Source organism: Huiozyma naganishii, chromosome 12 (genome assembly GCF_000348985.1).
Source record: "Huiozyma naganishii CBS 8797 chromosome 12, complete genome".
In the NCBI taxonomy this organism is placed as follows: domain Eukaryota; kingdom Fungi; phylum Ascomycota; class Saccharomycetes; order Saccharomycetales; family Saccharomycetaceae; genus Huiozyma; species Huiozyma naganishii.
In genome coordinates, this window is record NC_035933.1 from 168816 (window position 1) to 195175 (window position 26360).

Here is a 26360-nt window from a genome sequence, read left to right on the forward strand (position 1 = left end):
ACCTCGTACCGCCCCCCCCCCCCGAACCCCCACCACACCACACTTAACCGTCCACCATGAACACCAAGTACACAGCCCTTCTAGTATCCCTCGCTGCAGTCGCCTCTGCGCAGACCCAGGAGGAAATCACGCAGCTGAACGTCATCCTGAACGATGTCAGGGACAACCTGAGCGAGTACATGGCGCTGCTGAACGACCCCTCCTCCGGGTTCTCCGTCGCCTCGATGCCCCAGGGCGTCTTGCAGATCGGCGGCGCCCTCGCCACCGCGACCAACAGCGCGTTCACCTCGATGTACTCCGACGTCGACTTCGCAGGCCTGTCCTCCTTCCTGCCAAGACTGCCAAGGTACTCTTCCAGACTGGAGCCAGCCCTGAGAGCAGCCGACGCTCCCCTGGGCGGGTCGGCCTCGAACTCCACGGTGTCCGCTTTGAACTCCACCTCCATCGCCGCAGACAACGGCTCCAACTCCTCCGCGCCCGTCTCCTCCGTCTCCGCCTCAAGAAACTCCACCGCCTCCAGCGTCTCCATCACCTCGAGAACCGCGGCGGCCGAGGGGAACAGCACGGTCGCAGGCGGCGCAGCGGGCCGTGCCAGCGAGACAGAGAGCGAGAGATCCTCCTCCCGTAGGTCCTCCTCAAGGACCTCCTCCGCAAGCGCAAGAACCACAGCAAGAGCAGGCGAGACCAACGGGACTGCCAACGTCTCGAACGAAACCTCCTCGAGATCCTCCTCGAGATCCTCCAGAGCAGGCGCGAACGTCGCGAAGGCTGCCACGGGGATCAGCGCAGGCGCTCTAGCGGCAGCCGTCGCCATGTTGTTGTAGATGGCCCTTTAACATTCTTTTTTAGTATTCAAATACCCGCACAAGTATATTATATAAAAACTCTTTCTTTCTAATACAACAACCACCACTCCCCCCCCCTCCCCCCCCTCCCCCCCCCCAACGATGAATGTGCTCGTGGTAGGCGCCTCGGGACTTTGCGGGTCCTTCTTCCTCAAGTACGCCCTCGAGTCGACCAAAGTGGCCAAAGTGTACACCCTCACAAGGTCGCCCTCCCCGCCTGCCGCCCCACAGAGCGAGAAGCTCGTCGCACTGGTAGAACCAGACGGTAAACTGTGGGGGCACGCCGTGAGGGGCATCCCGGGGGACCTCGACGTGCTTCTCAGTGCGCTCGGAACAACAAGGGCCGCAGCGGGGGCCGAGGGCCAGTACGCCGTGGACCACGACTTGTGTGTCGCGGTCGCCCGCGCGGCTCGCAACGACAAGAACTGCAAGTCGGTCGCGTTGGTCTCCTCAGCGGGGGCACACACGGACTCGCGCTTCTTCTACACGCGGATGAAGGGCGACACAGAGAGGGATATCGCCGCGCTCGCGTTCCCGCACGCGGTGTTCCTCCGCCCGGGGATCCTCCTGGGACAAAGAACCACTAAACACACCGGGTTCGGAAACGTGCTGGCTACAAAAGTCGGGCAGTGGCTGTACCGGTCCAAGTGCCAGTCCCTCATTTGGTACCCTGTCAAGGGGAGCGAGGTCGCACAGGTAGGGTTGCAACTGGCGCTGGACACGGAGGGGACAAAACCTCGTGTCGATATCGTTGCTAGTAACGAGATTTTAAACTTGGCCAAACAATAATCTTTATATATACGTATACGCTACTCCCACCAACAAGAGATCGCTAATGAACGTGCTCGTGATTGGGGCCACTGGCCTTTGTGGGGCACACTTCGTCGAGTACGCCCTCGAGTCGACGAAGGTCGCGAAACTGTACACTCTGTCGAGGTCCGACTGGCCCACGGGGCAGGACCCACAGGGGAAACTGGTGAAGCTGATCGAACCAGATAGTACCCTGTGGGGGCGCGCCATGAGGGACATCCCAGGAAACCTCGACGTGCTGATTTGTGCTCTCGGAACAACAAGGGCTCGGTCCAACGCGGAGGAACAGTACGCCGTGGACCACGACTTGACACTCGAATTGGCCACCGTCGCAAAGAGGGAAAAACACGCCCACACGGTCGTCGTCGTCTCCTCCACGGGGGCACACCCTGAGTCCCGCTTCTTCTACGCAAGGATGAAAGGCGACGTGGAGAGAGATATCACCGAACTTCAATTTAACCACACGGTGTTACTTCGCCCGGGGATCCTCTTGGGGGAACGGTACAAGCCACACGTCGGGTACAGAGACTTCCTCGGGACTAGATTTGGGGCCTTGTTCTACAGGTCCAGATTCCAGGCATGGGCACTGTACCCTATCAGGGGCAGCGAAGTCGCGAAAGTCGGACTCCATTTGGCTCTGGAGGAACTACCGGAGGACCAGAAAGTCCAGATCAGGGAGAGTAACGAGATCTTGGACCCTGCCGAGAAGATTTAAGCACACAGGACTTACTCAAACGTACTGTATACTTTAATTATCTATCCCAATTACAGCAACTTGTAGAAGCACTGGCATGCGTCGTACGTCGGGCTCTTCAACAAGCCGTCCCGGTCCCGTTGGGAACCAAAAAAGAGCAAAAAAATATGATTTCGCCCAGGATCGAACTGGGGACGTTCTGCGTGTTAAGCAGATGCCATAACCGACTAGACCACGAAACCATACTAATTTAGTAAAAGTGTTTTTTTGGCTTCACTCAATGCTGCATATTTGACCACGAGACTGTAAGGTGAAACCCACAAAGGAGCCAGGTAACTCTCGGTAACGACATACAACTCTCTCTCCTACAAGACACAAACAATGAGCCCTCTTCCACAAGGCAACCCTTAGCGACAAACAACAGTTATTATGCAATACGCAATACGCATTGTGCAACATGCACTAATCAATACTCACGCAATATACATATAACGAACGGACAGACCCAAGCTAATGAGGTCTGATCCAGCTTCACCAAATATTATATAAAGGGCACAGATTCCAACCACTGGAATCCTCGTCTCACTTCCTTTATATAGAGAGGGGAACAATTGATCACTGTTGAACTCTTATATACCTTAGAGTTTACTCAAAACATTAATTATCATCAGCGCTATCTTACATTTTTAAAATTGCTGATCCAAACAAATAGCATATTTAAAAGCGTGACACAAAACAAGTATTGCACTGAGGTTCCCCCAGAGACCTCACACCTTCAGGGAAATACCATACCTTGCATTACAATTAGCTGAAACAACATGTGCAAAACGGGATATGCCCTTGCACGATTCCTGCATATACTTCTCGTACCTGCATGTTAGAACTGTCTACAGAATTTTTCAGATTTTGTACTGTTTAAGAAGAAAGAGAAAGACACATCGATCTTCCCACTTCGCCCATAAGACCCTTCTCCTTTCATGACACGGCCTGCAACTTATCCCGGGGCTGTCAGCAGGTTGGGAACCGCAGCGGCCACCCTCAAACACGTGACTGCCTCTAAAGACGGTTTGAGGGAAAAAAAATAGTCAAAGGACTGAAATCTGGGAGTCAACAGGGAGTTACATAAACGTGGGAGCAGGGACCGTTCCTGAACAACATTCGGTTCTTGTTTGAAGGCTGTACTACACAACGGCGTCTCAATCCTATAAAGTGATACAGAGAAACAATTAACTAGGTGCCCCCCCCCCACTCAATGATATCTTCTTTCCAGACTAGCACGCAACCTGCACAGAACGTTCCCAAGGAGGAGGAAGGGATTCTCAACTATTTCTTGGACGTGAGAACTGCACTGTCCCAACTGAAGAAGAACAGGACTCAGTACTTGAATTCCGGCGAGGTGCAGAAGACGTACCAGGAGGTACTGACAAAAGTGCGCGAATTGGACGCAATCAGAAAGAAGAATCACGACGCTGTCGCTACAAATGTGCCTACTTTGATCCACAATGCAGATCTGCACAACAGAGTGGACTCCGTGCTTGATGACGTGTTCCAATTGCTGTCGCTGTGTTTCTTGACCGTAGGGTTGAAGAACTCGGCACCTGCGACTTATGCGTCGTTGTCCACGGTGGAGTCCCTGCTGCAACATCTGGAGGAGGCCAAGATTTACACGCACCACGATTTGAAACCTATCAAAGATAGACTGAACGAGATCTCAAAGATTGTCGAGGAGAGCTGTGCGCAGACGAACGCCATTCAGGATGCCCTAGAGAACGACGAGGAGCAGGCCATAAAGGACATCGACGCGGAGAGAACTAGGAACAAACTGGAACAGAACCTGCTTTTGAAGGCGAAATTGAAACACTGCGTCGATTCCTACAACGAGGTCGAGTCCAAGCTGGAGGATATCGACCCGACGCTGACGAGTGTCATGGAAAAACTATTCCAGATCAGAAGAGGACTGCTATCGCTTGTCGCATCCTCCAGGAACATGGACTCACAGATCTCCGAGGAGGATCTTGATACCTCATCTAGAACCTCTTCGCAGTCCAACATTGCCAACCCACTGGGGAATGAATTGGGCTCGGAGCAGAAGAAGAACGCCATCTCCCATAAGCTTGTCAGAGAGAAATTCGAAGTGTTGAGGAACGATCTGAAAAACTTGGAGGCCCACCGCGATGAGGACGGGAAATTCAAGTCTCTGGAGACGGACAAAGTGGCAGAGAACGGACAACTCGTGCTGAATGGGTTGCTAGATGACTGCAACGATCTCGTCAGTGACTTATCCCACCAGATAGAAACAGGCAACGGGCTGAAGTTGTCAATGGACCCGAGCTTACAGCCGGTCTACGAGAGGCTACTTGAAATCAAGACAACTTTAGAAAATCTGATGATAACAAGGAGGTGGACCCTGAGGGAGACCGATCTCTTTTCGTACCAGAAGAAGCTTAACGAGATTGATAACCTGAGAGTGAATGGAAGATTCCCCACGGAGACGGCAGACTCGAGGGGCCAGTCGATTCTCCTGTACCTACTAAGACGGTGCTACGCCATCATATACAAGCTGCTTGAAAGCTCCGAACCGGTCTCCGAGGCGCTACAGCCAATCCACAACCAGCTATCAACGGTCCGCCGTTGCCTGCTGGAACTGAAGAGAATGGGGGGTGTGAACAACGAGAGAGAATTGTATCCCTACCAGATGAAGCTAGCTTCGTTGGATAACCTGCGCCAGGACGGTATATTTTACGACTCAGATGGCAACATCCCAGAGGGACAAGGTATCTTGAACGCTCTATTGGCTGGCTGTTTCGACATCATCCACGAACTGAAAGTGGAGACAGAAGAGCGTGGAGAGGAGGACGAAGAAGAAGATGATGACGACGACGACGATGAGGAGCAGCAGTAGAGAACGACAAAAAAAAAAGAGTGAATGGTGGAAAGCTATGTGGCTTCCTTTGCTCAGAACGTTTATTTTTTTATTCTTTTTCCTTATTTCTTGATAACACCCCTCCTCGTGTATGTTGATTGCCTGGGAACAGCTGTGCCAACAGATCAAGATAAGACTATTTCTTACTTGTATATAAAAGTAATCGAAGAAAAGCAGAGGGCAAGACTCGGTGACTCAGAGTCTCTATCTCCCGCTCAGTTGTATGAGTAACCGATTCAGACCTTTTTCGACCATAACTGAGGTCACAGTTTCCGGTAGTTAGTGTTTGAATCTCATGTATACATATTTAACTTATTTACAATTAATTCACCCTAATAGTGTAGTCGTCTCCACTTTGGGTAATGTACCGTACCCATGGGTAGCTTTTGTATTGTAGTTTCGGTTCGTTAATCTTTAGATAGCGGACTTGAATCCCAGATGTGGTAAAATATGGGATCTCGAATTTGACTTGAACAGGCCTTTTCACTTTGGGTTCCTCGTAACTGTCCATCGAGGGCAAACCCATTTCCGCAAACATCGCATACTCTTTCCCACCTGGGAAGCTCTTGATCTTCCACAGTATCGCACTTTGCTCGGGGACGTACTTGATGGACCCATGTGAATATTTGAAACTGGGTGTATCGGCATCATCGGGTACGGGGATCAGTATTTGGACGTTGGCCGCCACCGATTTCTTCTTGATCTGAGCCTTTGCTCTACAACGTATCTCTATCCGAGATTTGGAATGAACCTGAATGCTCACGTCGCACCAAATCAACGGTTTTATCGATGTAGTCAATCTGTAATTCATCAAGTCGAATTCCCCATCTGGTGGGATAAACGTGATGATCTTTTCGTTTTCAAACTTGCTCAACCTGACACATTGATGGAATTTAAGATCCTCCAATTCTATGTTGGTCTTGCGCTTTTTCCCATCGTTTGTGATGGAACTCTCAGCAACGCCGCTGCCATGCTCTTGTGGATCTGGTATGTTAACCCCGATGTTGTTACCTTCCAGGTATTTGGTGAAGATACCTCTATCATTTATCCCCAATTTCAGATCTGGCATACCAGAGAGTCTCGATTTGATTTTCACTGCACCAATTATTTCGGACCTCAACACTTGTCCCTTTTGCGTTATCAGCATGTTGATTGACTCTACTATGTCTAAAAAGGCCTCGTTTTTCTTGTATTTAATGCCCTCTGCCCTCCAACTGACCGAATTGTTCAGTTCAGAAGGCGGTCTCGCAGCATTCCTCTTCTTCTTGTGCGCCTTCTCCAATTTGAACGATTTCTGAGTGATATACTTTTTCAACATTCTAGGTTCTGTAATCTGCGGGATACCATAGTCCATCATTTCGTCCATGAGCTCGTATATGATAACGAAGTTGTCCCGAATTGACTCCTCCTCTACCGTCTTCAAGTATTCTCCGAGTACGCCCATCAGCTTATGCAAAAACGCAAAGACCTCCGCTATATTAACGGTTAAAGACGTTGCAAGAGCAACCACGTACAGGTCATTATGCTGAATAAATAAATATTCAATGCCGTTATGGTTTATGCACGGTGGTATAACTGCAGATTCATCTTCCAAGTCCGTCAGTAGCGTGGAAAACTTGTCGATTGCGGACAACGGCACGTCATCTTTATACCGTCTCGAAAGTAGAGGTTTCCCCTTGTCATCACAAAAATATACAGCAGAGGCCATTCGTGAATTGCGTGTCACAGTGCTCTCGATTTGCGGGGCGGGGGAAATGGAAGGTCAGTAGTATATACAATATGGAGCCACTCGCGCCTCTGTCGTGTCTTCCTTTTCTTCGAGATTTTGAATGTTTCACTTTTGAACGTTTACGTGGGAAATGATCTATGGACAGGACTTATACATAGCAACAGCACAAAGCAATGTCTGGCAGCTCGGATGTCTGTTGTACCCAGGTGGGACAAACGACTAGAGACGTTGTGGAAACAATTCTACCGTATTACTTGGCTTCTATTCGAAGTACTTACACTTAATTAAGCACGTTGCCAAGGATGTCAGCAAGTGGTGAAATGAAGCCAGTTCTGCTCGCTTCTTACTGTATATATCTCTTGGATTGGGACAACGAACGATATAAAAGCGAGATTGACATTTCTACTATGACTGTGGAGTACTGTATAAAATCATGGCACCGTCTTATTGCACTATTGAATAAAATAATATTCTCTTCCAGCCGAGGCCCGTTTGCAATTGGATATTTCTTCTTGTATTGGCAACAGTTTATACCTCCTGATGAACAAAAGGAAACGTTGTCTGTGCCTCCATTTGACCCCAATCCGCAACTGTGGCTTGATTAATAACCAAAACAGGTATTTGATCCATCAACTTTTGTTTTCTGGGCAGTATATTGATACGAAACTCATCGTTAACACGGGCAACCGATCTGTATTCCAAATCACAGTTTCCTATAACAAAGAGACAATTTACCGTACCCGAGGTTATCCTGCAATGGTGGAATCGTTCAAAATAAGAAACACATTCAGGGTGAAACTCAACTAAGCAACTGGCATTCGCTGTCACGAATGCAAGCAAACACCTTATAGTTGTGGACACTGTAGAATTTCATTACTTTGGCAAAGTGTGTCTTGTTCTTGAGCACTCTTTTGCTCCGCGTAGGATTCTTAAGATCGTTTGTCGTTAATTTTGGAATGATCTGGCGAACCGGTCTCATGAGAGAGATCTCCTCGGTGGGCAATTTGACTAAATTTTTGATCCATGGGTGAGTGAATATCCATTCCTGGAATTTGTGGCCTGTCTGCGATAACTTAACAGCAGGCATCCTTCAGTTTATCTTAATATCCCCATTCACCCATGTTCAACTCGTCAAATTTTAATATTCAGATGAAGAAACTATTGCCAAAGTAGAAAGAAAGCGTGTTTTGTTGTAGGGCATTCTCAAGAAGAACCCTCACAACAAGGAAGCATCTAGCATAAAGAAAACTAGATTAAAGGGAACCGATATTTATTCTTGCTTTTTCGATACTCCTGGCTGATTACGCACTATGACTACCAACGAACAGTTTTACCATGGTGTATAACATATATTGCTTGAAAGTATGTTTTAACTGCTCAGTTTGTTTTACTTTTTATAGGGAATACGTAAATGAGTGGAATAACCCAAGTAATGTTGCATTCAAGTACCAAAATCCATAAAAATATAATTGAGCACATGGATGATTTTGATAGAGATGATTTGTTAAAAAATTAACAAAAATATTAAAATACTATCCGATATAGTGTAACGGCTATCACATCACGCTTTCACCGTGGAGATCGGGGTTCGACTCCCCGTTTCGGAGGTTCTTTTTTGTTTTTTTACGTCTGGAAAAAAATTCTGTGCTTTCATGGGTACAAAGTTAGGCAGATGGGCATCGGGAACTTCGATGACCCATCTACCGGTAAAGAGAGACCCATAGCTAGAACTGTTCGTTGGTAACATGGCTAAAGTTGATGATAAGATAAGCGATATCATTGGCACTGATGATAAGTTGATACTTGATTTTGTAAAGAACATCAAGGCAAAAGCGAAGCAATTTACAGATTTTCAAGATGAGCTATTGAAAATGGAGGTAGGACTCAATGTTGACAGGATAAGGGAACTGTACTGTCTCCTTTGTATTTTAGAAAACAAGCGGGAGGAACCCACTAGCATAATAAGCATCCTTAAAAGAGAGCTGAAACTCAGTAGCGATTCAGATTTGGAAATTATACAAGGGTTTGTATCCGACGTGCTAAAGAAATGTCGAACATGGGGCGAGTTTAAAAACAAAATGAACACTTTCGAAAGTGGACTTGGTGAGGAGGCACTTATGTCTATTTTTGAAACTCATCAAAGTTTGCAAGTAAAACAGAGTTCTATAAATGATAACCAAAGCCGAGTGGACGTGAAAAAAGAACAGGATGAACAGGAGTCTAGCTGTTTAACACTACCTGACAAAGCTGTCAATTGGGGCAGTCTTTCTGACATAAACGATTTAAGAATAAAGGTGGAAAAACCACCACCAAGAAAAACACTAGACTACAGTCCCCAATTGAATAAAGTGTATCCTGGTAAGGTCAAAAGAATAATGCCATTTGGATGTTTTGTAGAGATAGAGGGAGTGAGTGGACCAAGATGTGATGGGTTAGTGCATATTTCAGAAATTGTTGGTGACAGGAAGATTAAGGATCCTTCCGAAGTTGTGGCTCAGGGTCAAAATGTTTTTGTTCAAGTTATCAAACAGCTCCCAAACGGCAAGATTTCGTTGAGTATGCAATCGGTAGATCAGATATCAGGGGAAATAATCATTGATAGATCACACTCTGAGCTTGCAGCTGCAGATAGAGGAAGATCAGCGAATAAACCAGCTGACCATACATACAAGATAAAGAAGAGGAAACTTACTTCACCCGAACGATGGGAGATAAGACAGTTGATTGCAAGTGGTGCGGCATCGATTGAAGACTACCCAGAATTAACTGAGGAAAACGCACAAAATAAGGACACCAATTCTGCTGGAAGAGATGACACTGCCAATAACGATAATGAAGAAGACGACGAAGAGAGGTACGTAGATGTTGAGTTGAACACAGAGGACAAACCGCACTTTTTAAAAAAAGAACCCAATATATCCACAAGGAAAATTGAAATGCCTGCTTTAGTCAAGATTCCAAGAGGTACCCTGAATAGAGCCGCTACAGCTGGCTCCGAGACAATGAAGAGTCACAGGGAGGAAAAATCCCAAAAGAAGCGTGATATAGAACAGCAGATCCGCAAAAGAAAGACCATGGACGACCCAACGAAGGATCGTCATAAGGTAAAGCAAGAAATTGAGACTTTGAAGAAACAACTAGTCCTTACGGAATGGGAGAAGAAGAAAATCAGCGAACATATAACCTTCGGGAAAAGAACCTCTTTGCCGCTTAGCGAACAGCGGTCTACCTTACCCGTGTACAAAATGAGGCAAACTTTGGTTGACTCTGTACGGGACAATCAATTCTTAGTCATTGTTGGTGAGACTGGTTCTGGTAAGACGACACAAATCACGCAGTACTTGAACGAGGAAGGGTTTAGTGCGAAGGGGATTATTGGGTGTACCCAACCACGTAGAGTGGCCGCTATATCTGTTTCGAAGAGAGTTGCAGAGGAGGTTGGATGTCGAGTCGGAGACGATGTTGGCTACACCATCCGGTTTGAGGACAAAACATCATCGAGGACCAAAATCAAGTACATGACGGATGGTATGTTGCAAAGAGAAGCACTTCTGGACCCATTGATGAAAAAGTACTCGGTGATCATGCTGGATGAGGCTCATGAAAGGACAGTGGCAACCGATATTCTGTTTGCCTTATTGAAGCAAGCTGCCGCAAAGAGACCTGATCTAAAGGTTATAGTGACATCAGCCACCTTGGACTCGGCCAAGTTTTCCGAGTATTTCTTGAACTGTCCGATCATCAATATACCTGGTAAAACCTTCCCCGTGGAGGTTTTTTATGCACAATCCCCTCAGATGGACTACATTGAGGCAACTCTTGACTGTGTCATGGACATTCATACCAACGGCGACCCAGGTGACATCCTTGTCTTTTTAACTGGTCAAGAAGAGATCGATTCTTGCTGCGAGATTCTCTACGAGAAGGTCAAGAACCTGCAAGATGCTTCCGGTGAATTGATAATACTCCCCGTGTACTCCGCCTTACCAAGTGAAATCCAGTCGAAGATCTTTGAACCCACGCCGGAGGGGAGTCGCAAAGTTGTGTTTGCTACTAACATCGCCGAAACATCCATCACGATCGACGGGATCTCCTACGTGGTGGACCCCGGGTTTTCCAAGATCAACACGTATAATCCACGTGCAGGGATGGAGCAATTGGTGGTATCGCCCATCTCGCAGGCGCAAGCGAACCAGAGGAAAGGTAGGGCCGGCAGAGTCGGTCCCGGTAAGTGCTACAGGCTGTATACAGAATCCGCATTCTACAATGAACTGCTACCAAACACGGTCCCTGAGATCCAAAGGCAGAACTTATCGCATACCATTTTGATGCTAAAGGCGATGGGCATCAATGATCTTTTAAATTTCGACTTCATGGATCCACCGCCTAAAAACCTGATGCTGCATGCTCTGACGGAGCTGTACAACCTGGAGGCCCTCGACACGGACGGGATCCTCACCAAGCTCGGGCAGCGCATGTCGCAATTCCCAATGGATCCGACTCTATCCCGCTCGCTGTTATCGTCCGTAAAAAATAATTGCTCGGACGAAATTATCACGATAATTGCGATGCTCTCAGTACAAAACGTGTTCTACCGACCTCGAGACAAACAACAAGAGGCGGACGGCAAGAAGGCTCGCTTCCACCACCCGTACGGCGACCACTTAACATTGCTGAATGTGTACACGAGATGGGAACAGTCCAGTTTCTCTGATCAATTCTGCGATCTGAACTTCCTCCACTTCCGTCATTTGCGGCGTGCGAGAGACGTTAAGAAACAGATTAGCAACATTTTTCTGCAGAACAGGTTGCCCCTGGTGAAATGCTACGGGGACCCAGACGTGATACGGAGGACGCTGGTGGCCGGGTTCTTCATGAATGCCGCCAAGCGGGACTCGCAAGTCGGGTACAAGACGATCCTGGGCGGCACGACCGTCGGTGTCCACCCGTCCAGCGCGCTGTCCGGCAAGGAGCACGACTACGTGATATACCATAGTCTGGTCCTTACGAGCCGCGAGTATATGTCGCAGGTCACCTGCATCAACGCGGAGTGGTTGATCGAGTGTGCCCCACACTTTTACAAGAGTGGTGCCGCGGAAAGCCACTCGCGCAAGAGGGCTAAGATTGTGCCCCTGCACGACAAATTCTCCAAGAACCAGAACTCGTGGCGGTTGAGCTCCAAGAGACAGTCCCGTGAGAAAGCCCTCGGCATCAAAAGGTGAGTGGCACCCTGCCCTAGCGCCGTCCTAACTCTATACTGGTTCTTCTCGTTCTACCTCCCCACACCCGAAATCTTCCCATCTGGGCAAAGAAGAGACGTCTAGCCAGAACAATCTTACGTATACACCTCCCAACTGCACGGGCCAACTGGGAAAAGAAAAGTAAGAAGAGAGGCAGAGAGAAAGAGAGAGATGCAAGGCCAGGTACTAACAAACGAACAATTGTCGCTTATACGACCGCAATTGCCCGCCCGCATACGATACGTTACACGGCTCCTCTCTCAGTGTGTGTATATGCCTCGTCTCATCGATTCGATTTGAAAAATTGCAAAAAAAAAAAGTTGAAAATTCCTCGAGAAGAAATTTTTGCGTCGTTTCGCTGCTGAACAAAAATTTCCATTGTTTCACCGCAGAGACGGTTTGCTGCTGCTGCTGTTGCAGTTGTTGTTGGCTTTTTTTGGGTTGTCGTTTGTAAGCTGAGCTGCCTTATTGGTCCTGCTACTCGGTCGTACACACTAATTCGCAGGCTGCGATTTCGTCAGTGAGGGGGAGGAGGGAAGGGGTATCTTCAGAGAGTATTGTTCTGCATTCCCAATTTGATTTCTGGCACGTACGTACGTACGTACTTGGGTCCATCACTTGTTAACTGTTCGGATGTGTGTGTGTGTGTGCTTACCCCCGCTTCAAGGTTTTTTCCCTTCCCTCTCGCTCGCTCGCTCATCTCTTCTTTTTATAAGAGCTGCATGTATATAGCTCCCCCCCATCCGAGAGAGAGAGTGCCAAGCAACAGATCATAATCAAGCGTGCCTTTTTCTTTCCATACCGGCTGCTGTCATTCACGTTCCTATTCATACCGCGTCACCACCTCGAGTGCGGAGCAAGATAAAAAGGCAGAACAGAACCAAAGATGCTCAAACAACTGACGAAATTGCCTCTGAACTCCCGAGTAGGAGTGGTAGGTGCCGGTATGTCAGGGCTTATGTTCACGTACACGCTCGGGAAATTGAGACCCGATGTAAATATTACGCTGTTTGAAAGGAACAAGGGGAAAGTTGGCGGATGGGTGAACTCGTGGGACACCGTGGACCAGAATGGAGATCCCATAATGTTCGAGAGAGGGCCCAGAACGCTGAGGGGTGTCTCGGACGGTTCAGTCCTCATGATAGACACGCTGAAGGAACTTGGGAAGACGAATAAGTTGAAGTGCATAGAGAAGACAGCCGATGCGAACAAGAAGTTCATCGCAGACCCTAACGATAACCTAGTGCAGGCACCAAACTCGTTTCTGTCGTTCTTGAAGTTTTCGGCCAGTCCACTGGGGAAGGGTCTGTTTAGTGCCATCCTGCTGGAATGGGCGAGGAAACCGTGCGAGGACCTGTTCAAGGACGAGTCCGCAGAGTCGCTTGTCAGGAGACGTTACGGGAATGACTTCATCGGCAACAACATTTTGAGTGCGATCTTCCGCGGGATATACGCGGACGACCTGTCCACTTTGAGCGCAAAGAAAGTGCTCTCCAAACTATACAACGACGAAAGGCTGTACGGATCGACGTGCAAGGCACTGTTAGTAAAATGGAAGAACAGGAGATTGTCAGGGTCCAATTACGACTGCCCTGTGCCAAGACTGACAGATACGATCCTAAAGTACAAGGACGCATTCAGGAAGGACGAGAACGAACTGTACCTTTTGTCAAGGCATTTGAAGAAGTACCCAATGTTGTGTTTCGACGGTGGTCTGAGTACTTTCCCCAACGCGGTAAAGGATGCCGTTGACAAGATGAAGAACGTCACTGTGATTAGGGACAACGTCTCCAACGCGCACTACAAAGACGGTAAACTGTCTGTGGAGGTTGAGGGACATAAACCCCAGGAGCTGGACCACCTGCGGTTTTCAGTCGCACCAGACAGCATCGAAGCCGTACTTGGTGGGTCGAATAAAGCTTTAAGCAAGAAATTCAAAGAGTTGGAGTACTTGACCATCGCATTGGTCAACTACTACCTGCCCAACAAGGACATCATCGAGAAGAAGTACCACAGTTTCGGCTACCTGATCCCCAAATCGAACAAAAACCCGGGCAAAGTCCTCGGTGTCATCTTTGATTCGATCATCGAAAAGAACGCCAAGCCGCTGTTTGAACCATCCCAAGGGGGTCAGTCCGGCAACCTAGCAAGGGGGAAGGAGTACACGAAAATGACCGCCATGGTCGGCGGTTACATGTTCAACGACCCAAAGACAAGGAAACCCGTAGTTCCACCGGAATCGGCGACGATCGCAAACGTGAGAGACGCATTCAAGAAACATTTGCACATCTCAGAGAAGGACCTGGATGCGGGTCTGTGGCAGTACACGCTCGCGGAAAACAGTCTTCCACGGTACAGCGTTGGCTACTGTGACTGGTCTGCCGCTGCACAGTCCATGGTCACCAAGGACTACGATGGGAAAGTGTCCCTCGGTGGGATCGGCTTTGCAAAGAGCTGCGGTATCCCAGATGTGGTCACCGATGGCTTCATCGACGCCCTCAGCCTGTCTCAATAGGAAACCAGCCAAGCGAAGAGCTACCAACAAAGACATTTATCGCACAACCAACTACTATTTATTACAACTACAACCATTATTTATTACCAATACTACAACTATTTATCACTACTACTACAGTAAGAACCGTTATTACTGTCAAGTATCTCCCAAAAGGGAAAAACATCACTATGGACGGCACGGCTCTAAACGTCCGGGGTTCCCGTTGTTTTTATATTTTTTACTCCAACTTTCAGCGGCTATTACTCCGTTTCGAATACATATAAGGGGTGTCTGGGGAACTCGAGCCACCAGTTACTCTCTCTCACTCGATGTAGAGCAAAACATCCCATAGCTTTGGAACACGGTGTATCAATAATATGGCTATTACAGAAAGCTACGCGATCAGTGATCTGATCAGAGACAGCCCCCGGTTTGCCGGGCTGAGGGGTAAATTGTTGGAGTTTGAACCGGGGAGCGATGAGTACCTCTACGCACTGTTTGATGAGTTGCCCTTGAACAGTTACCCCACGTACAAGACGTTTCTGAAACAGCAGGCTGTGGAAGTTGACAACTTTGACAAGAGTGACCATTTGAGTCCAGTGTTTCGAAGCTCACTGTCCCCCAAACAGCTGGTGACATGTGTGGACAGCACTCTGCAGAGTGGGTTTGACCATTTTATGCTCTCAGTGAAGAGGTGGCCCTCGAATGACTTTCTTGGGGTGAGACCCTACGATGCGGTCACTGACACTTGGGCGGACCACTTCGAATTTCAAAGTTACCAGGAAGTTGCGCGGCGATCAAGAGCGTTTGGGTCCGGTATATTATCAGTGGTCAATACGAAACGGCGGCAGACACTGACCAATAACGATTTTATTGTCGCTGTTCTGTCGCACAATACACCACAGTGGGTCATTACCGATCTGGCCTGCCAGTCTTTTTCCCTGCCCAACACGTCCCTGTACGAGACTCTGGGACCGCAGACCTCAGAGTATATTATGAACTTAACGGAGAGCCCCGTGTTGGTATACTCGAAGAATAACTTGTACAATGTGTTGAATTTTTTACCGAAGTTAGAGTTTGTCAACACTTTGATTTGCATGGATTACATGGACGACTCGCAAGTCAGGTACCTAAACGAGTCCCTGCTAAACATTAAAGTCAACGCGAGGGGGGAGCAAATCACTTTCTACTCGATGGAACAAGTGGAGAAAATTGGGGTCATGACGAACATATCGCTTATACCACCAAGAGCTGATTCACTGTACACGATTTCGTTCACATCGGGGACGACAGGTTTACCGAAGGGTGTTGAAATAACGCACCAAATTTTGACCTCAGGAGTTGCTTTTGGGTTGAGTACTTTTAAGATACCCTCTAACAAGAAAGACAAACAGTTGTACGATCTTTGTTTCTTACCGCTAGCTCATATTTTCCAAAGGATGATTGTTGCGTACGATATTTCCCGTGGTGTAGGTCTCGGGTTTTTGAACAAACCGGACCCTACTCTGCTCGTAGAGAACTTAAAGCTCTTGAAACCAGATTCTTTGGCTTTGGTGCCCAGAATACTGACAAGATTCGAAGCTGGGATCAAAAACAATTTATCTCAGTCTACCCTCAGGAACGGCGTCGCGAATAATATCATTGACGCGAAAGCGGCCAGGTTTTCAACGAAAGGTGGCACGGATCACTCCATTATGAACTACTTGGTGTACCACCGTGTACTGATCCAAAAGATAAGGGAGGGACTCGGGCTGAGCAACACGACGTATCTTGTCACTGGGTCGGCGCCTATTTCGAAAGAGACTCTACTTTTCCTTCGCAGTTCTTTAGACACCGGTGTGAGGCAAGGGTACGGTCTAACCGAGTCATTCGCGGGGATCTGTCTGAGTGAGCCCTTCGAAAGGGATGCTGGGTCCTGTGGTGCTATTGGGATCACTGCTGAGTGCAGGCTGAGGGATGTCCCCGAGTTGAACTACTACGCGAAGAGGGACTTGAAGGGAGAGCTGTTGCTCCGTGGTCCGCAGATCTTTTCCAAGTACTACAAGAACGAGGAGGAAACGGCGAAGGCCGTTGACGAGCACAACTGGTTTGCCACTGGTGATGTTGGTTTCATTGATCCGAAGGGGAGGTTGCACATCATTGATCGTGTCAAGAATTTCTTCAAGTTGGCACACGGCGAGTACATTGCGCCGGAGAAAATCGAGAACTTGTACTTGTCCGTGTGCCCCTACATCACACAAATATTTGTGTACGGTGACACTTTGCAGAACTATCTGGTTGGTGTACTGAGTATTGATGTGGACAGCGTGCGGGATTTTTTGGGGAACAGTAACCCTCAAATCAAATCTTGGGAGGTAGAGACTTTGGTGAACAAACTGAACAAAGATGTGACTCTGCGGAAGTCTCTGTTGAACTCGGTCAACAGTTGCATGGAAGGGTTGCAAGGGTTTGAGAAACTGCACAACATCTACATTGGTGTGGACCTTTTGAGCGTCGAGAACGGGACCGTGACTCCGACCTTGAAGATCAAGCGGGTTCAAGCGACCGCACACTTCAAGCGGGAACTTGAACGGATGTACGAGGAGGGTTCGATAATTAAGACGAGCAAACTATGATGCCATTTGACTAGTATGTGTGTGTATATATGAGTTGTAAATAATCTTTCTATTCTTATTCTTATTCTTTGAAGAGCCGCCTTGTCATTGCGCTTCCGATTCGAGGCTCGTTCTGTACTCGTTGATCCTGTCTCTCCAGAGTCTCGCGACTGCCTCTTTCTTCTCCCTGAGGTCCTCTAGTTCCCTTGTGGAGCACCATCCGGACTCTCTAAATTTCCGCTCTACGAGCGACAGTCGTCGTTCCTCCGCACGCGCCGTGTCCCGCAGTATCTCGACGTACCCTTGGGGTCCCACTTGCCCTGCGTCGACTGCCAGCTTCGATTCCTGTGCGATGCCAGCGACGTGCACGCCAGTGTTCCGTATATATATCACTGGGGCAGAGTGGCCGAGCTTGAGTATATCCTGGCTGTCTGTGGGGGTCACAGGGTGTTCTTGTCGTGGAGCTTTCTTGTGTATGATAATGGTATCCCCACCTGAACTGCCCATTGAACTGGTTTCGTCCGAGTTCTGCAAGCTGCGGAGGCTCCCTAATGATGTGCGCCCCGCGAGTCGTTGTGTAGCCTGGGGACCCGCGGTGGGGAGTTCTCCGGAGCTGAACACGCGGGATATACCCTTGCGCATCTTGGTACTGAGGGAGGTCTTCCGGGATACCGGTGATGGGGCCGTTGTTGCAGACCCGAGACTTGCAATCCTCGTGGAGGACGAAGAGATACGGGTTCTGAGCCCTGGGCGTGTTGGTTTCTGCATCTCCGCCAGTGTGTCGTCGAAGGCAGAGACGTTCCGTATTAGTGGTGAGGACGGTGTGGAGGACGACGCAGAGGACGAGTTTGTGGTGGTGGTCGCTGTATTAGTGGTCACGGAAGCTGCGGGTGCTCCTCTGTTTAGCAAGCGGGATGGGTTCTTTCTGAGCAAAGCGCTGGAGGTTCTTCTGAGGAGCCCCATTCGCTTCGCCGGGTGTTGTGGACTCTCTTGCAAAGTTGGTGGTGACGCGGGTTTGCTCTCTGGTCCCTGTGGTGGGCACCCTACTTTCTCTTCGCGATGGTGATGGTGGTGGTACTTGCGAGACCCTGACAGTTTCCTGTCTAGCGATTTGCGTTCTGGGAGGTTGTAGATGGACGCGAGGTCTGTTGAGTTGCTTCTGGATCTTGAGAGCGGTGCGGTGCCCAGCAGGCTCGCTGGGAAGTGTGATGGTGCCACGGTCGCCTGCGGTGCGTCCACTTGGAGCACCCCTGTCTCTGCAGTCTCTGCCGAGAGAGCGCTGGATACTCTAGGCGGCGGTGTTATCGCCGCACGAGTCGTAGAGCTTGCCTCGGGCATCTCTAGCGCCCTTGAAAGGTCCAGAGAGATGTTGGCCTCGTCGAGAAACGCAGCTTCAGTGACTGGGGGTGTTGGCATCTTCGCCATCGGTTTAGGCCTCGTTGCAACGGTCTCCACGATCCCATGTTGTGACGTCTCTGGCGAGTCCAAGACCGCCGCATCCTCAGCGAGCGGGTCCACCGCCACCGCGTCCACGGGACTTTGCAACTCGAGCTCTTCCCCCGTGGGGAGAGGCGGCAGCAACGCGAGTTCCTCGCGACTGGCCCCAGCGGCGAGTGTACCCTGTGGATCCCTCGCTTTGGCTCCGGGCGTCGCAACGACCGTGTCTCCTGAAAGCGGCGTCGTGCTCGTACCTGTATCTGTGATTGAGTCCATTGGTATCGTGGGTGGGAGGGTTAGTAGACTGTGAACAGCGAGTGAGGAGTGAAGTCTTCTTCGTCTTCGTCTTGAACGCATCGCAAACGGATTTTTACGTAAAATTTATTTGACGGCGAGTTACACAGTGACGGCAGCGCATGGGATGGTCCGCAGCAGGCCCTGGCGGGTGCTAGAGGTGTCTTGCGAGTGCTGGCAGTGCAGTGGGGAGGAGAGGGCTGGTCCCACTGCGGTGTTCCTCGAAGAATCTGCTGAAATCGAAGCATGACAGCATGGCAGCAGCATCTTGGATCTTGAAGCTCAGCAGCGCCCCACATCTCAGCAGCACCCCGCAGTGGGTTCGCTGCCGCCCATCCACTGCTTACGACTGCTCACGCCTGCTTCTCCCGCTCGATCTCCTCGACGTGCGCGGCGATCTGTTCGTTTGACAGCGCAGTGATCTTGTTGTCCGGCTCAATAACGGTAATCTCAATGTTCTTGGCACCAGTTTGGACTACCTCTAGCAGAGACCTGACGGTGAGTCTCACACACTCCTCCACAGAGGATGGCCCCGGCGTGCTGGCCTCTGCGCTGGCCCCTGCGCTGGCCTCTGCGGACTCCCCGGATTTCTCCCCCGCAGTAGTCGATTCCCCAGCGTAGTTCTTCTCCAGGAACTCTCTCACGGTCTTGGCGTTCCTCCCAATCGTCTGTGCAGTCCACGCGGAGTATATCCCACTTGGTTCCGTGTGGTACAGTCTCGGAGTATCGTCGCCACTGTCGAACCCTGCGACGAGAGTCGACACCCCGAAGGGCCTCACACCACCCGATTGCGTGTACTTCTGCTGGATCCCAGCAATGTACCTCGCCATGTACTCCACGGACACAGGATCCTCCAGCGTCAATCTGTGCGATTGCGCCTCCGTCCTTGCCCTCTCAATTAAGACACGCGCATCCGCAGACAGCCCAGCAAAGGACAACGCGACGTGCGTGTCCACGAGCGCGACCTTCGACGGCGTCGTTCTCGGGTCCTGCAACTTCAGAGTCGACCGCCGCTCACAACCTAGCACAACACACCGGGGGCCCTTCACCCCGACGGCACAAGTCCCACGCCTCACGGCCTCCAGCGCATACTCGACTTGGAAGATGTGTCCGTCGGGCGAGAATATGCTCAGTGCCCTGTCGTACCCACTCATTGCCTTGCTGTAGTAGATCTGTTTGAAGTGGAAGTGACAGTTGAAGAAGAAGTGGCAAATCGATTCGAATCTTGAAACGATTCAAATATTCGTCGAGTTGTTGCCAGTGGGTTGTAGCAGCCGTAGTAGCGACGATGAGGGACGTGACGACGGTGCGGGATGGGCCTAGGAGGTCGTGGGCGTGGGCGTGGGCGGTGAACGTCGTGTTGCCCTTTTTGAACGGGCTGATGCTCGGGTTTGGCGAGTTGGTCGCCCATGAGCTGGCGTGGCGGTGGCGTGGGAGGTTTGTTATGGGTGCGAGGGACAGTGCTGGCCAAGTGGGTAGACTGTCTCACATGAAGGTGTATCCTGTGGAACGCAGACTCGCAGGGATCGTCTAGGCGAGGAGGGGTTCCCGCAGGCTGTTTGTAGTGGCCCCAGTATTTAAACGTGTTTTAATTCGTAGTTGAAGAAGACGTCGATGGACAGTTGGTGGGAGGAGGAGGAGGGCAATGGTGATGGCTGTGGCGACGGTGCGGGCGTCTGCGATGACGGTCGGTGTGCTGGGCAGGCGGGTGAACGTTGTGGTTGCTGCGAGGGCGTACGCGGCGGGGGAGAGCGGCGGGGCCGTGAAGAAGGCGGAGGCCGTGAAGGAGACGGAGAAGAAGCTCGTGAAGACTACGCCGGTACCCGTGTCCCGGGCTAAGCCTAGCCTGCTTGTACGCATCCGCAACGAGCTGAAACACTACGCCCATGGGACTCGACTGCTTGGCTACGAGGTCAAAGTGTCCACTGGGCTTCTTGCAAAGTTTATCCGTGGTAGCGAGTTGTCCCGTAGGGAGACGAACCAGCTGCGCCGCACAATGGGCGACGTACTGCGACTGATCCCCTTCTCAGCGTTCCTTATTGTGCCCTTCGCGGAACTGCTTCTCCCAGTGGCACTGAAGCTGTTCCCCAACTTGCTTCCCTCCACGTATGAGTCAGGGTCTCAAAGGCAGAAGAAAGTGACAAGGCTCATTGAGATCAGGAAGAAAACCTCTGCGCTGCTGCACCAGACTTTGGGGAAACAAACGGAACCCCTGATCAACTACGACGCAGCGTTACAGACTCACGAGAACAAATTGGCATTCTCACAGTTCTTCTACAGGTTACACCAGGCTAAAAGAGTCCCCTCGCAGACAACTTACTTCTCCTACGGGGAGATCAACTCTGTGGCAAAGATGTTCAAGAACGATTCCGTCCTGGATAACTTATCCAGAACACAACTGACTGCGATGTCCAAATTCATGTCCGTGACACCGTTTGGCACAGATAACATGCTCAGATATCATATCCGTCACAAACTCAAGAAGATCATACAGGATGACAAGACTATTGACTACGAGGGGGTTGACCACCTCACAAAGGACGAACTGTACACCGCTTGTGTGTCTCGTGGGGTCAAAGCGTACGGTGTCGACCAAGATGTCCTCAGAGATCACCTCAGAGCATGGTTGCAACTACGTCTCCGTATGCGTGTCCCCTCAGTACTTATGGTCCTCAGTTCAACGTTCACCTTTGGTAGGAGCACGGGGCAGGGCCAAGAGGCTCAATTGCCATACCCGCTTCACAACGTTCGTGCGTCAGACCCAGAAGTCCACGAGAAAGAAATGACCCGGTACGATAGGATCCTCGACACGTACTACGACGGGATCCTACAGGTGCTAGGGTCCATCCCAGACCCGGTCTACAACGTCGCAAAACTGGACCTCTCGGAGACCATGGGAGGGGACCAAGAACCGGCCACCGCTGGGGACGAAACGGAGGATGGGGAACAAACCCCGAAGAAGGACGACAGCGAGTTCAAACTCAATGTCCTCAAGGAACAGCAGGAACTCATTAGGCGGGAGCAAGAGGAGGCTACGGCGCGCAAGTCGCAGGAGGATTCGAACACAGACACGACAACGCTCGACGAGGACGACGCAACGAAACAGCAGCCACCAGTTCCCCTCGCTCAGGCAGCAAAGACTGCGGTCGACAAGAGACACTGACCGCAGGAACACAGGTTCAAATATCCATACGTACATACATACATACACGCTTCGTACCACATATTTAAGTTCAGTATAGCGATGTATTACTGCCCAATGGCAGATGTGAAGGGGAACACGCCACCACTGAGGATGCTGTTCATGGCACCCGTGGGCACTGTCAGGCTCGCATCGGTTGCCACCACTCCTGTGACGGCGCTGAAAGCAAAAAAAGAAATCTGCTTCCAACCAGAGTCGAACTGATGATCTCCACATTACTAGTGTGGCGCCTTACCAACTTGGCCATAGAAGCATACAAATTTCAATTTTTGAGATACAAAATTGAATTTACATATATGATGATAATATGTATAATGCACATCGCGCTTCTAGCCTTTCCTCCCCCAAATGCCACCTCCCAATTTACTTTAAACTTTAATGGTATCGGTATACAGCCTGACGTGCGCTGAAGCCCCCATTTCCCTCCATATTTTCTTTGTCGCTCCCCTGTTCCTGAACCGATACAGGTACCTTGCAAGGGTAAGTTGAACTCCAAAGCAGCGCGTGTCTCACCACAACAGTACTTTTCAAGAACACCCTCTCTCTCAAACATCTATCCATTCCCTTGAAGAGACCGATACGCGCCGATACCTACGGTGTCCTGTCCCTTCGTCTCGAAACGCGTTTGAAATTAAAACAACAACAAACAACAGCAGCGACAGTGTAACACAGGACAACAAAGTAAGAAGCACGGTACGCTCGTCTGGGTAGTGATAATGAGCGGGTTGGGAGAGTCGAGGTCTGAGCTGCTCGCGTGGGTCAACGATCTTTTGCAACTGAGCGTGCACAAAGTGGAGGAATGCGGGTCTGGGGCCGTGTACTGTCAGATTATGGACTCGATATACTTGGATGTCCCGATGCACAGGGTCAAGTTTGACGCCTCCGCGGAGTACGAGTACTACACTAACTACAAGATCTTGCAGAGCTGTTTTGCAAGACACCAGATTGAGAAGATCGTGTACGTCGAGAAGATGGTTAGGTGCAGGTTTCAGGACAACTTGGAGTTTCTACAGTGGGTTAAACGGTACTGGACGCAGCACAAGGATGGGACGCCGTACGATCCGGTGGCCCGCAGGAAGTATAGGAGCGTAAGTGGTGGTGGCGGTGGTGTGCCGGTAGGAAGCACGGGAAACTCGACGTCCAGTTTGAACGTTGCCAAGAGGAAACCGACAGTGGCACCAGGTGGTACGAGCAGTTTTGCGGGCACCGCGACACGATCGTCGTCTAATTATAATGGTCCCGGTTTCACCAGAAGGATATCGAACGAGCAAGTAGTCGCACTGCAGACGGAATTGGCACAGTCGAAGAACGAAGTGGAGATCTTGACGAGAGATATGGACCAGTACAGGGAGACAACGAGTATCTTGGAACGAGAACGGGAGTTCTACTTCGGGAAACTGAGGGATATAGAGATTTTGGTCCAATCGACACAGGATCTGATCAACGAAGGGCTCTACAGGAACGAAACTGCCGAGTTGAACAAATTCTTGAATAAAGTACAGACGATCCTGTACGCCACGGAGGAGACATTGTCCTCCGACGACAACCTCCCGATCTCCAACACGGAAGATGCAGCAGCAGACACCAGATTTGCAGGAAACAACAATTTGGCAGACCCACAGGATCAAAAAGTTCTCGTGAACAACAACATCACGGATCCAAGTCCCTCCACTAATCTGATAATAGACGAGGAAACCTTTTGACAAGAGACGAGTATATCGATGACAAAAGTAAGAGAACAAATAGTAGACTAACCTCTGCCTCCTTTTCTTTGAATATAGAAAACGTATGTTGTTATTGTAATTATTTGAAGTATCCGTTGTTGGACCAACGTGTATTTACATGACAAGATTGCCTGTCCATTCCCCCCACACATAAAATCCAGTAGCTTCATATATATATATGGTATCAGGAAAGGGGAACGTCATTCGGTCATTTTGCTACCTCTGGTGTTGGTTTATCTGCGTCTTTAGGATCCAAGTACTTCTCAAAGGCCTCGTTACGTTCAGGGAACGGTCTTGGGCCTAACAGTCTTATCATATCCTCGCGTGTAATGGCCTCCTTCTTCAGCAGCAGTTTAGCAACTTTATCCACTTTTTCTTTGTTTTCGCTTAGCAAGATGGTACATTTGCGGTGTGCCTCATCAACGATCTTCTTCACCTCGGAATCTATTATCCTTGACGTTCTCTCGCTGAAGGGTTTGCTCACCTGTATCCCGCCGTTGCTGTCTCCGTCGTCGTAGGATAAGTACCCTACCCGTTTGGACATCCCCAATTTCGTGACCATGGCCCTTGCCATCCCTGTAACTTTCTTGAAGTCGTCATGAGCGCCACTGGTCACGTAGGGGAAGTGCAACTCCTCGGAGACACGTCCACCGAGAGCCATGATCATCCTGTGCTTGAACTGTTCCTCAGAGATCAGATACTGGTCCGCGGGTAGGTACTGTGCGTAACCGAGCGCGCCCTGACCCCTCGGGATGATACTGACTTTCAGCAATGGGTCCGCGTATTTCAAGAACCAACCACAGACGGCGTGTCCTGCCTCGTGGTATGCGACCGTCGTTTTCTCCTCCATGGAGAGCACTTTAGACTTCTTTTCAAGCCCAGCAATGACTCTCTCTATTGCTTGTTCGAAGTGGTCCAGCGTGATCGTAGCGTCCTTGTGACGGGCAGCGATCAGGGCAGCCTCGTTACAGGCGTTCGCTATGTCTGCACCGGTAAACCCGGGTGTCAGCGTCGCGAGTTTCCCCGCGAGGTTCTCCCTATCCAGGGCCAATTTCTCTTGCAAGTTTAACCTCTCCAGATGGACCAAGTATATCTGTTTCCTCCCCGTGATATCCGGTGAGTCTATCTGGATGTGTCTGTCGAATCTGCCTGGTCTGAGCAGTGCCGGATCGAGCACGTCCGGTCTGTTTGTACCCGCGAGGACGACTACCTGGTCTGAAGTCGTGAACCCGTCCATCTCCACGAGCAACTGGTTCAAAGTGGCCTCTCTTTCGTCGTTTGCACCCCCCAGGGGCCCGCCCTTGCCCCTCTCCTTCCCAATGGCGTCGATCTCATCGACGAAGATGATGGACGGTGCAAGGGATCTTGCCTGCTCAAACAGGTCTCTCACTCTGGAGGCACCGACCCCGACGAACATCTCTACAAACTCGGACCCGGACACGGAGAGGAATGGCACAGCGGCTTCCCCCGCTGTGGCCTTCGCAAGCAGAGTCTTCCCCGTACCTGGTGGTCCCGATAAGATGGCACCCCTGGGGATCTTGGCCCCCAATGCGGTGTACTTCTTTGGGTTCTTCAAGAAGTGGACGAACTCCATGATCTCCTGTTTAGCCTCGTTACACCCTGCGACGTCCTTGAAGGACACTTTGACGTCCGTCTCCTTGTTAAACAGCTTTGCTCTAGATTTCCCAACGCCGAACATGTTGGAGAGGTTGCTCCCGCCGCCACCGCCCTTTGACGAGGTACCACCACCACCAGCGCCCGGCGTGAGTCTCTTGCTGATAAGGTAAAGCCCCCCCAGAAGAAGCGCCGTCGGGATGAACGGGTACACGTACTGCCACGCGGACGTGCGAGAGACGTACACGATGGGGATCCGCTGTGTACTGGGGATCCCCAGTTCATCCTGTGCTGCGTCCATCTGTTCCTCGAACACGTCCGTGGACCCGACAGTGAACTGCACGTCGTTTTGCGTGACCAACTCCGCCTGTACGAGGTACTTGTTCACAACAGTGACTTTCTTAACGAGACCCTTCTCGAGGTACTTGCTTCTGAAGTCCTGGAATGTGAGCACGGCGCCCTCTTTGTCATCCGCAGACCCACCAGAGGCCCCCAACAGCGTGAACAGCAGAGTGAACCCAGTGGTGAGGTACACCGTCTTCGCAAACTCCTTGGACTTGAAGTACTCCCGCATGGACTTGTATTCCGGCGGTTCTGCCCGCTTCTTGTTATCTCTGTCCCTGTTGTTCTCGTTTCTAGCCACCCTTGTAGTGTGTATCGACCGCCAAACACCGGGCAAAGGCCGTAGCGGCACTCTCCCCAGCAACTGTCTCCCGGCAACACGTCTCAGCAGCATCACTAAGCGACGTACGTGTGT

The 26360-nt window shown here is 50.3% G+C and overlaps 15 protein-coding genes and 3 non-coding genes across 18 annotated transcripts; 11 read left to right on the forward strand and 7 right to left on the reverse strand.

Moving 5' to 3' along the window:
* Positions 1-56: 56 nt before the first annotated feature.
* Positions 57-824, forward strand: KNAG0L00920 (SRP1/TIP1 family protein; the record flags this gene model as incomplete). Its single annotated transcript, XM_022610687.1, has 1 exon — positions 57-824. One exon carries the CDS (start codon positions 57-59, stop codon positions 822-824), a length of 768 nt encoding a protein of 255 aa, XP_022466958.1.
* Positions 825-947: 123 nt separating this feature from the next.
* Positions 948-1634, forward strand: FMP52 (Fmp52p; the record flags this gene model as incomplete). The annotated part of the gene is made up of 1 exon (XM_022610688.1): positions 948-1634. One exon carries the CDS (start codon positions 948-950, stop codon positions 1632-1634), a length of 687 nt encoding a protein of 228 aa, XP_022466959.1.
* Positions 1635-1680: 46 nt separating this feature from the next.
* KNAG0L00930 (uncharacterized protein) lies at positions 1681-2370 on the forward strand (the record flags this gene model as incomplete). The annotated part of the gene is made up of 1 exon (XM_022610689.1): positions 1681-2370. One exon carries the CDS (start codon positions 1681-1683, stop codon positions 2368-2370), a length of 690 nt encoding a protein of 229 aa, XP_022466960.1.
* Positions 2371-2517: 147 nt separating this feature from the next.
* KNAG0Ltrna4V lies at positions 2518-2591 on the reverse strand. Its single transcript has one exon. It is a non-coding gene; the product is annotated as a tRNA-Val (tRNA).
* Positions 2592-3601: 1010 nt separating this feature from the next.
* CUB1 (Cub1p) lies at positions 3602-5251 on the forward strand (the record flags this gene model as incomplete). Its single annotated transcript, XM_022610690.1, has 1 exon — positions 3602-5251. The coding sequence occupies one exon, from the start codon at positions 3602-3604 to the stop codon at positions 5249-5251; it is 1650 nt and encodes a 549-aa protein (XP_022466961.1).
* Positions 5252-5594: 343 nt separating this feature from the next.
* Positions 5595-6980, reverse strand: APM1 (Apm1p; the record flags this gene model as incomplete). The annotated part of the gene is made up of 1 exon (XM_022610691.1): positions 5595-6980. The coding sequence occupies one exon, from the start codon at positions 6978-6980 to the stop codon at positions 5595-5597; it is 1386 nt and encodes a 461-aa protein (XP_022466962.1).
* A 549-nt stretch (positions 6981-7529) lies between these two features.
* EST3 (telomerase subunit EST3) lies at positions 7530-8088 on the reverse strand (the record flags this gene model as incomplete). Its single annotated transcript, XM_022610692.1, is given in 2 exon segments — positions 7530-7805; positions 7807-8088. Coding segments are annotated over 2 exon segments (558 nt in total).
* A 448-nt stretch (positions 8089-8536) lies between these two features.
* Positions 8537-8608, forward strand: KNAG0Ltrna1E. The gene has a single exon. It is a non-coding gene; the product is annotated as a tRNA-Glu (tRNA).
* A 138-nt stretch (positions 8609-8746) lies between these two features.
* On the forward strand, positions 8747-12223 carry PRP22 (DEAH-box ATP-dependent RNA helicase PRP22; the record flags this gene model as incomplete). The annotated part of the gene is made up of 1 exon (XM_022610693.1): positions 8747-12223. The coding sequence occupies one exon, from the start codon at positions 8747-8749 to the stop codon at positions 12221-12223; it is 3477 nt and encodes a 1158-aa protein (XP_022466964.1).
* A 904-nt stretch (positions 12224-13127) lies between these two features.
* On the forward strand, positions 13128-14756 carry HEM14 (oxygen-dependent protoporphyrinogen oxidase; the record flags this gene model as incomplete). The annotated part of the gene is made up of 1 exon (XM_022610694.1): positions 13128-14756. The coding sequence occupies one exon, from the start codon at positions 13128-13130 to the stop codon at positions 14754-14756; it is 1629 nt and encodes a 542-aa protein (XP_022466965.1).
* Positions 14757-15115: 359 nt separating this feature from the next.
* On the forward strand, positions 15116-17353 carry FAA2 (medium-chain fatty acid-CoA ligase FAA2; the record flags this gene model as incomplete). Its single annotated transcript, XM_022610695.1, has 1 exon — positions 15116-17353. The coding sequence occupies one exon, from the start codon at positions 15116-15118 to the stop codon at positions 17351-17353; it is 2238 nt and encodes a 745-aa protein (XP_022466966.1).
* Positions 17354-17437: 84 nt separating this feature from the next.
* Positions 17438-19126, reverse strand: KNAG0L01000 (uncharacterized protein; the record flags this gene model as incomplete). The annotated part of the gene is made up of 1 exon (XM_022610697.1): positions 17438-19126. One exon carries the CDS (start codon positions 19124-19126, stop codon positions 17438-17440), a length of 1689 nt encoding a protein of 562 aa, XP_022466967.1.
* Positions 19127-19416: 290 nt separating this feature from the next.
* Positions 19417-20217, reverse strand: PRE6 (proteasome core particle subunit alpha 4; the record flags this gene model as incomplete). The annotated part of the gene is made up of 1 exon (XM_022610698.1): positions 19417-20217. The coding sequence occupies one exon, from the start codon at positions 20215-20217 to the stop codon at positions 19417-19419; it is 801 nt and encodes a 266-aa protein (XP_022466968.1).
* A 134-nt stretch (positions 20218-20351) lies between these two features.
* MIM1 (Mim1p) lies at positions 20352-20597 on the forward strand (the record flags this gene model as incomplete). The annotated part of the gene is made up of 1 exon (XM_022610699.1): positions 20352-20597. The coding sequence occupies one exon, from the start codon at positions 20352-20354 to the stop codon at positions 20595-20597; it is 246 nt and encodes an 81-aa protein (XP_022466969.1).
* A 147-nt stretch (positions 20598-20744) lies between these two features.
* On the forward strand, positions 20745-22226 carry MDM38 (ribosome-binding protein MDM38; the record flags this gene model as incomplete). Its single annotated transcript, XM_022610700.1, has 1 exon — positions 20745-22226. One exon carries the CDS (start codon positions 20745-20747, stop codon positions 22224-22226), a length of 1482 nt encoding a protein of 493 aa, XP_022466970.1.
* Positions 22227-22445: 219 nt separating this feature from the next.
* KNAG0Ltrna1T lies at positions 22446-22518 on the reverse strand. The gene has a single exon. It is a non-coding gene; the product is annotated as a tRNA-Thr (tRNA).
* Positions 22519-22981: 463 nt separating this feature from the next.
* BIM1 (microtubule-binding protein BIM1) lies at positions 22982-23968 on the forward strand (the record flags this gene model as incomplete). Its single annotated transcript, XM_022610701.1, has 1 exon — positions 22982-23968. One exon carries the CDS (start codon positions 22982-22984, stop codon positions 23966-23968), a length of 987 nt encoding a protein of 328 aa, XP_022466971.1.
* A 229-nt stretch (positions 23969-24197) lies between these two features.
* On the reverse strand, positions 24198-26339 carry AFG3 (AAA family ATPase AFG3; the record flags this gene model as incomplete). Its single annotated transcript, XM_022610702.1, has 1 exon — positions 24198-26339. One exon carries the CDS (start codon positions 26337-26339, stop codon positions 24198-24200), a length of 2142 nt encoding a protein of 713 aa, XP_022466972.1.
* Positions 26340-26360: the final 21 nt, after the last annotated feature.